Below are 12,688 nucleotides of genomic sequence, written 5' to 3' on the forward strand. Positions count from 1 at the left end.
TACACTGGGAAGCCAAAAAATTCATGTGACTCGCTTTATTGCCATATTTGCTTTACCTCTGTGGTCTGGAACCAAACCTGCAATATCTCCGAGGTATGTCTATAATTTGTTTATAAATGAGCTGTGTACTGTGGAGGAGACTCCTAACTTTGGAATTAGGAGGTCAGGATTCCCTTGGAGAAATGTAGTTTGCATCCTTTCCTGGTATTATCATCCTTTGACCCATTTTCTTTTGCATGTGAGGGTTACACGTATGTGCAAATGACAAATTTACTACTAAGTTAATATTTATTCAAAGCTCATTGTGTAAGGGTAAGCTGGGAAGAAGCGAGAGAGTGGCATGGACTTACATATACTACCAAATGTAAAATAGATAGCTAGTGGGAAGCAGCCACAAAGCACAGGGAGATCAGCTCGGTGCTTTGTGACCACCTAGAGGGGTGGGATAGGGAGGGTGGGAGGGAGACGCAAGAGGGAGGAGATAAGGGGATATATGTATAGCTGATTCACTTTGTTATAAAGCAGAAACTAACACACCATTGTAAAGCAATTATACTTCAATAAAGACGTTAAAAAAAAAAAAGCTCATTGTGTGCACATACAGAGATCAGGGATCAACCTCAGCGGACACCATCTATTTTTATAGCTGGCCCCTATTACAAATATCACATACGTCTGGACCTTACTGTTCTTGATGTTATTTCAGAAGTGTGTGGAGTTTCATATCTGTTATCTAATTATCTGTACTTTTTGATCTGTAGATCATCCCCATTTTTTACATTAGTGGTCAGCACACTATGGCCGAATCAGGCTGCTGCCTGTTTTGTAATAAAGTTTTATTGGAACATAGCCAGGCCCGTTCATAGCTATGGCTATGGCTGCTTTTGCACCACAATGACAAAGTATTCTGCAAAGCCTGAAATATGTATTACCTGGCTCTTTACAAAAATAGTTTCCAAACCTCTGATTTATGTTATAAAGTGTATTCAAACTTTTGTGTCCATTTTACAAATGCCATATTCATTGACTGACTGAAATTGTTCATGAGAGGAGAGCAATAAAATAATTGGATTTTATTCCATTCAATAACATGAGAAATATTTTTAAAATACTGGAAAATATTAGTCTTATGACCTCACTGTCTTTCAAAGGTGTACATTTCTTTAGTATCAAAAGATTGGTGTGGGCAGGTGGGCCTGTGGTTGGAGGCAGTGAAGGAGAGAGGAAGACAGAGACAGAAAAGACAGAGAAAGAAAGAGACGAAGGACGGGCATAATTCCATGAGCAATAGTTGTTTAAAAGACAGTTTCAACAGCAGGTTCTAATTTTTGTGAAATTGTCCAGAGAGAGACTGAAATTCACAGTAACTGATATTATCTCTAAATGATTAATATTATGGCTGTAATATGTAGCAAGCAAATAAGCGTTCATGTGTGATTCTGAATACTGTGGCCTCAGTACACTAAGTCTGTAATCTACCCAATGTTCACCCCAAAACCGAGCCCCATGCAGTTCAACCTGAAAACTGAGGTGCTTATTATCCTCCCTCGAGATTGTTAAGGTGTACCTATAAAGCGCCTATCACTCTTCAGAGTAATCCAGATTCTGAACTATGGTACTCTGGCAGTACCGTTCACCAAAAATGGGATATGAAAATTTTTTTTTGACTTTCACTTTGAAATAGCTGAAATAAGGTTTTATGCAGGAAAAGAAGATCTGTATCTGAAAACATTTCTTTCCTAAAATATTTTGACTTTTCAAGTCCATCAACAAGCAACAATATCCCACTCATGAGAGTAGTGCAGTCTGTCAAACACACGAAGAGGAAAAGCAGCACGGTGATGAAAGAAGGATGGATGGTCCACTACACCAGCAAGGACACGCTGGTAAGATCCACAGCAAGAAATTTTCTCTTGTCTTGCGAGCTTTAATTAGAGGAACTGCTGATGCCCTGTCAAGACTGTGGGATGTCTGGGTTACCAGGAGCAAACCTCAGTGCAGGCAGGGCACCGGACTAGGGCAGTACGTTCGCAGTCTCTGAGTGTCCCAAGTAGTTGAGCAAACAACTGAGTTAGAAAAAAGTGTAGACAGCAATCTCAGGGAAACAAACTCATTTCCCTCCATCACTTGAGATGATTTCCCAACAACTTGAATGTCTTGCCTGCCATTTTACAGGCTTGCTTTCAGAACACTCCTCTGTGATTCAGGTTTTTTTTTTAAAGCACTGCATTTTAGGGAGAGAAGAAACAATGGTAACTATTATATACTTCTTAAATCCTTAGGTGTTCACTTAAAAACTGACCTATTCAGAAATACAGGAATCCTATATTTTATTAGATAAAAGACAACACATTTTAATTTTTTCATATAGTCTGAGTAGTTCACTACTTCTTATTTTCCTAATAGTTGATGAATGAGTTTGTGCATGTGTGTTAGAGAGAAAAAAATTTGGTGTATGTTTCAGTTAAGCTAATTGACATTTAGTGCTAAGCTTCTTTCTCAGCTATTGGTAGTGTTTTCCTCATCACCCCCTAGCTATAGGATTCTTATCATTTCTTTAGATAAATGGACGTCTATAAACTAATCGCTCTAGCTATCATCTCAACCTTCTCTTCTGGAGAGAGGTTTACATGACTTACTGTAGGACTCAGCTGAATACCATCCCGTCCTTCCTAGACATGATAAAATATTTGAAGCATATTTAGTGTATTTGACTGGTCTAAGATAGGCTGTGGAAGAGACCAAGAATAGTATTAGGGCGTTTTGGTCTAAAAAGAAGAAACACATACACACATACAGACACACAAGGACCTGATCACCAAATCATAGAAGTTTAGATCTGCAGTGAGCTTAAGAGAGGATCGAGTTATTGATGCACTCTCCTGATGCTGTTAAGTTGATGCCGTGGAGTGAACCTTGCCATCCTACAGAACATTCTTTAGTTCTGCTGTAACAGTCAGAGCCCTTCCATCTCTAATGGAAGCCAGAATACCTGGCTGGATCAGCATGGCATGCCTTATGTTCTAAAATAATAAGAATATATAAATATTATATCTCCTGTTAAGCCTTTTTATTTTATTACAGCTACAAATCCACCTTTAGCTCTTCAAGCCATCAAACAAATTTTAAAATGGAGTTTTCTATTTCATATACATGCAGTAAGTGCCAGGCACTGCTTGGGTGCTAATACATCATCTCCTTTATTATTCATAACTCTCGGATGTAGACACAGAAACTCACCACACATTTGCTGAGTAGTCACCTTCTAGAGTCTTGAAATTGAATGTTAGTCTTCCTGGTCCAAAGCCCATGCACTTTCCACCATTGAATCTTATGTCCCCAGTGGGAAAATGTTTTGATTTTTATCTATCTTGGATATTTTTTAAGTTTTTAAAAGATACTAAATCCAACTTCTGTTTCAGCGGAAACGGCACTATTGGAGATTGGATAGCAAATGTATTACCCTCTTTCAAAATGACACGGGAAGCAGGTACTACAAGGTAAGGGTGCCTCTTTCCTTGACTGAAGTTTCACGCCCCCTCTTTCTTTCTCATGGGAATGTAGAGTATCAGAAATACAAAATACATCCAACAGACATGACTCTTTTGGAGCTTGCTCCAAGGGATATTTTTTCTTCTCTGTAGTTTACACATTTGGGGGGAATCAGGTTGTGACCCCATGTTAGTCATCTGTGAATTTCAAATATCCCTGTGGAATGCTTCTGGCCCCATGTGATGGTGGGGCAGGAGGGGGAGGGGGAGAGAAGAAGCTTAACTGACTATTTTAGCAGAGATGTGTGATTTAACTAGAAAATTCAAGGTCACAGAAGATGAGCGAGAAGTAAATTCCTGAAATCTGTTCTATCCAACTTTCTTTGTTTTGTTTTGCATCTGTAGCCTTGCAGTACGTCACTGGGGGTTAAGAAACATTATATGATTTCTCCATGTATTGTCAATATTCACAAGGAACACTTTCCTCTAAAAAAAACTTTGTCAGCTATTTTCATTCTGTCTCTCTACCTGAAATAATACAGGTGTCACATAACGTTATCACCCAGTAAAACATGGTTCCAAAAGAAATTCATACTGAAGACAGTATATACTTGCTCCTTCAAGATTAATGCAGCCTCAGGCATAGTTGGTATCATTCTCAACGGCCCCTTTACACAGATCTAACAGAAAAAGGAGACCTCGTTAACTTTTCAATTAAAAATTTGTTTTAAAAGTTATTATTTCTTAGTCACTCTATACCTGCTGGAAGACAATGTGGTGATTAATTTTTTTAGTATCTATATTGTCTTAAAAGCAACTACTTTTAGAGTCTGAGGGCGGCCGAAATGGCTGGCTTGTTTTAAGATGCGGCTTCTGCTACTTCTCCTGGTGGCGGCGTCGGCGGTGGTCCGGAGCGATGCCTCGGCCAACCTGGGCGGCGTGCCTGGCAAGAGATTAAAGATGCACTATGCCACGGGGCCGCTGCTCAAGTTCAAGATTTGTGTTTCCTGAGGTTATAGGCGGGTGTTTGAGGAGTACACGTGGGTTGTTAGCCAGTGGTACCCAGGCATCCTCATTGAAGGAGAGAATTACCTCCCTCAACCAATATATGTACACATAGCATCTTTCCTGTCTGTCTTCAAGCTAGCCTATTAATTAGGCTTAATAATTGTTGGCAAGGATCCTTTTGCTTTGTTTGGCATGCAGGCTCCTAGCATCTGGCAGTGAGGCCAAGAAAATAAGGTCTATGCATGCATGATGGTCTTCTTCTTGAGCAACATGATTGAGAACCAGTGTATGTTAACAGGTGCGTTTGAGATAACTTTGAATGATGTACCTGTGTGGTCTAAGCTGGAATCTGGTCACCTTCCATCCATGCAACAGCTTGTTCAAATTCTTGACAATGAAATGAAGCTCAATGTGCATATGGATTCAATCCCACACCATCGATCATAGCCCCACCTATCAGCACTGAATACTCTTTTACATTAAGGGATTTGTGCAAGAGCAGCGTGACTGACATTATGAAGGCCTGTACTGAAGACAGCAAGCTGTTAGTACAGACCAGATGCTTTCTTGGCAGGCTCGTTGTACCTCTTGGAAAACCTCAATGCAAGGCAGTTTTTCAGTGCTGGCACATTTTGGAATTCTGCACATTCGTAGAGTGCAATAATACTGTATAGTTTTTTTTTCTTCCCCAAGTCCACTCGGTTAATAGTTTTTTTTAAAAATGCAGACATTACTACTTGTACTTCTTTTTTTCTCGGTCATATTTGAAAAAGTAGAAAACTGAGTTGCAATTTGATTTTTTTTTCAAAGATGTCTATTAAGTCTGTTGTGATTTTATATGAATTTTCCTCTTTTATAGTTTAAAATTGATCTTTTTGGGACTAGAGCTGAAGTTCCCAAATACTTTATAAGAGTTTATCAGACGTCTCTAATTTGGTCATGCCCAATTTATATAGTTTTCAAAATACTGCAGATTGTGGACAGCACATTATGTAAGATTATGAGGGGAAATCCTATATCCAGAGTACTCTACCAATTTGTGTATGTGTGTGCGCGCGTGTGGGATTATGTGAGAGCTACTAAAAGACCAACCACTTTTTAAATCCTGTTAATGTAGTTCAAGTGTCCTGCCTTGACCGTCAATTTAATGAGTTGATTAACTGGGCTTTTATACTTAACTCAATAAAAAACTAAGCAGATGTAAGTTAAAAACAAAACAAAACAAACAAACAAAAAGCAACTACTTTTAAAACCACTCTCTGTGGTTTTTCTCATTAAAACTATTCATGTGGCTTTATTATTATATTAACATCTATCAAATCAAATTGTATGATTCATTTTCAGTGCCTTAAAGAATAGTTGAAATTTAAAAACAGCTGCGCATACCCAAATGCATTTCAAAAGGGTCGTGATTTTACCTCACCATTATAAAAATTATCATTTACATTCTAAGTCTTAGATTTTGATGCAGGTTCAAAATTATTATTCTTATTCATACTTATTCTTACCACATGAACATAGTAAAAAAGTCACTTGAATTTTTCTGTAGAAAGGAGATGATAAGTTTTCCCCTACTAAAGGTATTTTTGTATTTTTCTTAGTAATATTCTGTGTCTTATGAAACCATTTGATGGCTGATTGTAATGCCATTTCTCACATGTCCCTGGCATGAATTTTATTTGAAAGTTTACATAGTTTTGATAAACTGCATTTAACACACTCTTTCTTCCACAGGAAATTCCTTTATCAGAAATTTTATCTCTGGAACCAGCAAAACCATCAGCTTTAATCCCTAACGGGGCCAGTCCTCACTGTTTTGAGATCACTACAGCAAATGTCGTGTATTATGTGGGGGAAAATGTGGTCAATCCCTCCAGCCCACCACCAAGTAGCAGTGTCCTCACCAGCGGCATTGGTGCAGACGTGGCCAGGATGTGGGAGATGGCGATCCGGCATGCCCTCATGCCCGTTATTCCCAAGGGTTCCTCCGTGGGTTCAGGAACCAACGTGCACAGTGAGTCTGCTAGTTTTCTGACTATCTTTAGAACAGGTGAAGAGAGATTCTTTGGGGATGATTTGTTTTATTGGCAAACATAGGGTCTCCAAATAAAAGCTGCTGCTACACATACTAAGATATTTCATTCATTAAATGATCCTATTTTATTTTTCATTTTATGTTAAAATTTTGAACAAATGCATGTCAACCCAATATATTAGGCAATAGCAGAAACCTAGAACTGTTGGTCATAAAAGAAGAAGTAATCTAGTCAGCTTGAGATTGACCTGGAATGCCAGTCATGCCATTTGCAAATGTGAGTTAACATGTGTCCTCAGAACCACCTAATATGCTATTCCGGGCAGGATGCTTAGTGTGCAAAGTACCTGGAAACTCTTGATCATTTTATCCCAGGAAGAAATCTCTAGAATGAGATAACTTTTACCAAAATGCAAACAGGATCAAGTATTGAGGATGAATTTGTAAAAGATATTTTAGAGGAGTATCTGTTTAAAATGCAACTTAAAATCTTATAATGGCTATTAATAAGGAAGCCTATGGCAAAAAGCCCTCTGTTTTCACATCACAGTGTGTTATCTGATGATCTATCACAACTTTTTAATTGATCTCTACAACCAATGTACATATTAATAGAATATATATGCCTAGTTGGATGCTAAGCATTTTATGTGAGGTCTCTATTTTAATGCCTAAAATAACCCCAATAGGTGGATGTTAATGATTAGCCTGTTTTACAGGTGAGGGAATCAGGCCCTAGAGACATTAAGTTGTCTCAGCTTGTACCAGAGTTACGAAATGGCACACCAGTATTTGAACCCTAGTCTTTACAACTCCTAACTCTAAACTGACAAAATATTATTATTTTTCAAAGCCAAGTACAGAGTAAATCTGTAACTGTAAAAAGGAAAGAAACATTCTAATAGACATTTTTCTAGAAAAGTCTAATTATTATGGTTTTAAAACAGCCCTGCAGCTTGATTAATAAGCATGTATTTACTTGTTTTGCTATTATCTCTCTTACTTACTTTGTATATTTTTTAACATGTATTTCCAGGAGATATTTCTGTGAGTATTTCGGTATCAAATTGCCAGATTCAGGAAAATGTGGTGAGTGTGTACCTACTAATATAAAACTTGGTACTGTGATCCTTGATTTGAAAATAAGAGCATCATAAAATACATTTTTATTGATCTGAAATTTTAATTTTTTAGTGTTTTCTAGAAAATAAAATAGGGTCCTTTTGGAGGTTTTTCTTCTATAAAATTTTAGAAACATTACGTTGTATCAATTCTCTTAGTGATTTTCTATCATCTGTTCTGTAGTGTGGAGAGTTAAATACCTATTTTTCATCTCAGATAAACAATTATAATGCAGTGCCTGACTTTTCACATGTTTGCGCATCTTGGTACTGGAATTTTAAATGGTTGATACTATGTAATACCAGATAAAATGAAATAAATTATTTGAGTTGCATGAATAGCTTAAACATGTCCTTATTCTCATTCCTTGATTGCTACCCAGAAGTGCTGTCTTATGACAAGGAGCTGCATATACTCTTACAATCACTTGTACTTAACAAGGAGACCTCAGAAAGCTGCATAAATCAGATTTTATGGATCCACATTCTAGCACACTAGTCAACTGTGCCACATAACTCCATCCTTTCAGCTCAGTTTTTGAAAATTGTAGATCATACATATTATGAAATAATTTACACTCTGTCCTACGTTTGCTTTTTTTGGTTATACTTTGTCACTGTAGCAAGCAGCCCAAAAGTAATAAGGCCTTTCCTACCTCATCCTGTGACTCAATCTTTCCCTCTATTTTGACTGCTATGCCTGTCACCAAAAGGAAAAAGTTTGTAGATTTACACCAATCTGAGTCTGTTTTTTAAAGAATAAACTCCATGAAACTCGATTCATCACTAGCATAGCTTTGCAACCTTTGCTAAATTGGCATAAAGTAAACTGAAAACCAAATATGATTGAGAGAATTAGGGAAACTTCATAATGAAAATTAGACATACTCTTGTTCTGTCAATCATGAGATAGATTTCTAAAGATCTGAAGGTTCCTGTTGTTCTTGCTTAGCCAGAGAAGACTTTGGGAAATACTGATCTACCTATAAGCCTCTTGGGAAATTCTAGATTCCTGTGGGGTTCTTCCACCCTGTTTGGCTGAAAATTCTGGGTGGCCATTGAGCTATCAGAGAAAGATGGAGTAGTAGTTTGGACTCAGAATACTGGAGTAGTATTAATGCATTTTCTTGTCTTCAGACAACCTTGAACTCTGAACCATGGATACTCTGAAGGGATCACAGCATAGAGAGAACTTGTAGTTGTTTTCTGGGGGGAAGGACGGAGGGAAAGGATAGCAATGTATGGAATATGCAGAGGGTAGGATGTGATGTAAAAGGACTTTTGTTTGTTTATTTATTTATTTATTTATTTATTTATTTATGGCTGGGTTGGGTCTTCGTTGCTACACGTGGGCTTTTCTCTAGTTGTGGCGAGTGAGGACTACTCTTCATTGCAGTGCGTGGGCTTCTCATTGTGGTGGCTTCTCTTGTCGCAGAGCACGGGCTCTAGGCGCGCAGGCTTCAGTAGTTGTGGCTCATGGGCTCTAAAGTGCAGGCTCAGTAGTTGTGGTGCACGGGCTTAGTTGCTCCGCGGCATGTGGGATCTTCCCGGACCAGGGCTCGAACCCGTGTGCCCTGCACTGGCAGGCGGATCCTTAACCAGTGCACCACCAGGGGAGTCCAGGACTTTTATTTTTGAAAGGACAAAGAGTACAAGGGTGGAGGATAGGCAGAGAATTCCATAGGATGTCATAGGAATACTGAAAGTGAAAAAGTATTGCATTGTGCTTTCCTGAGTGTGGTCAGTCATCAAAATCACAGACTAAGCATAGTCATCTAAAACAGAATGCTTTACTTAGCAATTATTATTTCAACGAGGAAAGAGTAGATATTTGGAGACTTGTTAACCTCCAGAAGTGGTAAAAGTGGAAGAGTTTGGTTACCTCACAGATGAGAATTTCATCGTGGATTGTCATCTTTTTGTGGTGTCTCTGGCTCACTCACAGTGATTCAGCCCCCTCTTCCTTCACTTTAAATTCATGTGGATGTGGATGATTGATAAAGAGGCAGCCACAGCATTTTAGCCATAAAGAATGAAATGGTTGGAATCAGGACTCACACAGACATATGATTGGGAACCATGATTATTTAATGTGAGATTTCTAAATAACCATTGCAATAAGCAAATCACTTTTTGAATACTGACATTATGTATGTAAATGACATATAGTTTTAAGTCTTTTTTCTCTCTAATGAAACCTATATAATTGAACACTGGAAAATTTCTGCTGCTTAAGATTAGAATAGTTGTCCAACATTACAGTATTACATTAAATTGAAGAGTGGGTTTTTAATATTATAGTTATATTGTAGATTTCATCTAGCATTTAAATTGTAATTGTTTATGTTTAAAATATTTATCAGTGTTAATGATATATTTAATAAAATTATAGAGTTTATTAGGACTAATCTTTTGTTCCACTTCATGGTTGTTTTTCTCTGGACTTGCACCTATAGGACATCAGCACAGTTTATCAGATTTTTCCTGATGAGGTACTGGGCTCTGGGCAGTTTGGAATTGTTTATGGAGGTAGGTTAATTCACAAAGTATTTTTATTAATTTAAAGTTTTAGCATTTTTGTTTAGAAAAGTAATATCTCCAAGAAAAATATAAAAGACCTATATGTAGATACGTTTTTATGTATGTCTCTTTGTGTTTTACCTCTTTAGAAATTTCTCTTGAGGTAGTCACTAAATGGAAATTTGGTACCTTTCTGTTTTGAAAGAGAAATTTTTCTACTACTAAATATCAACAAACTTTTGCTTAAATATCGACAAACTCTATACACTGTACTGGTTAAATATTGGTTTATTTAGACAAAATATTGAGAAACAAGGCAGCTGTAATCATAAAGATTCCTTTTCCTCTTAGCATATTTGATCAGAATGCTATAGAAGTCCATTCAAAAATTCTTTAATTCTAACATCTTTAACAATATTATGTATTTTGGTAAGGTTTGCATTTTTTACATTTTTGAAGTAAAATACTGAATTTTTACCTTTTTCTTATTGTCAAGCTATTTGGTGAATTTAGTTAAAACTTCTGCTGTTTTTGATGCTAGCCAGTTCAATGACATTTTTCAAGTCTTTAAGAAAGATTTAATATCAGTGTTTCACCTGCCCTATAAAATGACATCATAACTTTCATTTCCTTAATATAATCAGTAACAGATTATCTTTTTCTGGTGAGATTGGGGTGCTCTGAAATAATCACAATGTCTCACTCAATATTATTTATCATAGTATAATATTGTGCTTTTTCTTTAAAAGCTAATTAAATTCTACTGTATTTTAAAAGTAATTTTGATTCTTACAAAATGCACCAATTTTCTTTTTGATAGAAAATCTATCAAGTCAGCAAGCATTGTGCTTTTTGTTAAGGCATAACAATATAATAGAGGAGACCAAGTACTACACAGAAAATTCTTCTGCAGTGTAATAATTGCATGCAAAAAAATCATGGTATATAAAGCATGGTAAATATACGTAACTGCATATAGTGTGGAGGTGAAACAGGGATAAGAAATGAGGTTAGAGAAACCAGCAGGTGCCAGATAATTTGTAACATCCAACAGTGAAGGAGCAGGCATAGGAAGAGGCCTCCACAAGGAAGACTAAAATGTTACGGCTGGACACATATGGGATGAGGCAGATAAGAACAGTCACAGAAGAGAGGTCAGTTGCCATAGTGACAAGCATAGAGAGAAAAGAAGCCGCAACCTTGAAGACAGTAGATGCAATAAGAGTCTGCATTGGAATAGAGACGGCAGCGAGTCAAAGAGTTAAAAAGTGACGTGAAGAAAGTAGAGAACATGAAAGCAAGACAATAGTTTTGTCAGTTGGGAAGGGAAGTATTCTGGAAGGAGTTGGAAGGAATAGTGAAAGTGGGATGTAGGGGGAAGGAACGCTAGATTTACACCAAATGTAGAAATAATGGAATTTCAAGTTAGTTTGTATGTGACCCAAAAAATGAGTAATTAGGTTCATTTTCAAATTCAATTAGCATTCCTGTATTCTATACCTTCTATAATCTAGTAGTGTAGGAGTTAAAAGCTTGAGGGTACCCTGTGATTCCCTAGAAAACTTGCTGTGAGAATTAGATGGGATGTGATGTATGTAAAGGGACTGTCAGGTGATGACAATGGTGATGATGATGATAATTCATATTTTTGAGTGTGTATAGTTATCTGGGCACTCTGTGTACTGTATCTTATTACATCTAATTCTCACAACAACCCTACCATTAAAGATGAGGAGCTCAGAAAGCTTAAATGATTTGCTCAAGATCGTGAAGCTAATACGGGACAGAGCCAAGACTTTTATTCTTTCCATTATAACGTACATTCGTTTTTTAGGACTTTAAAATTATACTTTCTTAAGGAGAGTACTTTTGCCCGTGGTATGAATATTTTCTATATCAAGTAGCTCAATATCCTGTTTCTAAAACATATATTTTACAAGAAAATATCAGGCTGTTCATACAAATAGCTTTTAATGTCCTAATTCTTTTGTGTTCTAAATTGTGGCTAATTTTATAGTGCATATTTGATGTAGAAAATGGAGCTAAGAAGTGAAATCTTTATGGATATAAGTCAGCGCTCATCAGAAATGTTAATTTATTCAGTGAAGCATTTTTATAATTCCAAAAGGTTTTTATAAATTCTGGTATTCTTTAATAGAGATGATATGTAATAAGATTATGCTAATATTTCTATTTTTTATTTTAAAGGAAAACATCGTAAAACAGGAAGAGATGTAGCTATTAAGATCATTGACAAGTTAAGATTTCCAACAAAACAAGAAAGCCAACTTCGTAATGAGGTTGCAATTCTTCAGGTACTTTTTTGTTTTTTATGTAGGGGCTATAAAATGTCCCTTCATCTTCTGCAAAACAAAGAAAAGTTATCCAAATATCTGTGGCATAGATATTTAGGAACATTTTTAAATAACTGAGAAGGCAGATCAAGCATCAAACTGCAGCCTGTGTAGTATCTTTCCTGAGTCTAGGCAGTGTTTTTTTTTTTTATGTACTTA

The 12,688-nt window shown here is 36.7% G+C and overlaps 1 protein-coding gene and 1 pseudogene across 5 annotated transcripts in view; both read left to right on the forward strand.

Annotated features, from left to right (window-relative positions):
- PRKD1 (protein kinase D1) overlaps positions 1-12,688 on the forward strand; it is a 457,302-nt gene that overhangs the window by 405,299 nt on the left and 39,315 nt on the right. For all 4 annotated transcript variants that reach the window (XM_082384103.1, XM_082384102.1, XM_082384100.1 and 1 more), the window contains 6 exons: positions 1,763-1,886; positions 3,423-3,500; positions 6,234-6,513; positions 7,571-7,623; positions 10,112-10,184; positions 12,384-12,490. In XM_082384103.1, the coding sequence (XP_082240229.1) occupies positions 1,763-1,886; positions 3,423-3,500; positions 6,234-6,513; positions 7,571-7,623; positions 10,112-10,184; positions 12,384-12,490 (715 nt within the window). The remainder of the gene's footprint in view (positions 1-1,762; positions 1,887-3,422; positions 3,501-6,233; positions 6,514-7,570; positions 7,624-10,111; positions 10,185-12,383; positions 12,491-12,688) is intronic.
- LOC309625096 (thioredoxin reductase-like selenoprotein T pseudogene) lies at positions 3,522-6,227 on the forward strand (annotated as a pseudogene). The gene has a single exon. The product of its transcript is annotated as a thioredoxin reductase-like selenoprotein T pseudogene (transcript).

The sequence above is a fragment of the Balaenoptera borealis genome (assembly GCF_965194805.1).
Source record: "Balaenoptera borealis genome assembly, chromosome: 3".
NCBI lineage: Eukaryota > Metazoa > Chordata > Mammalia > Artiodactyla > Balaenopteridae > Balaenoptera > Balaenoptera borealis.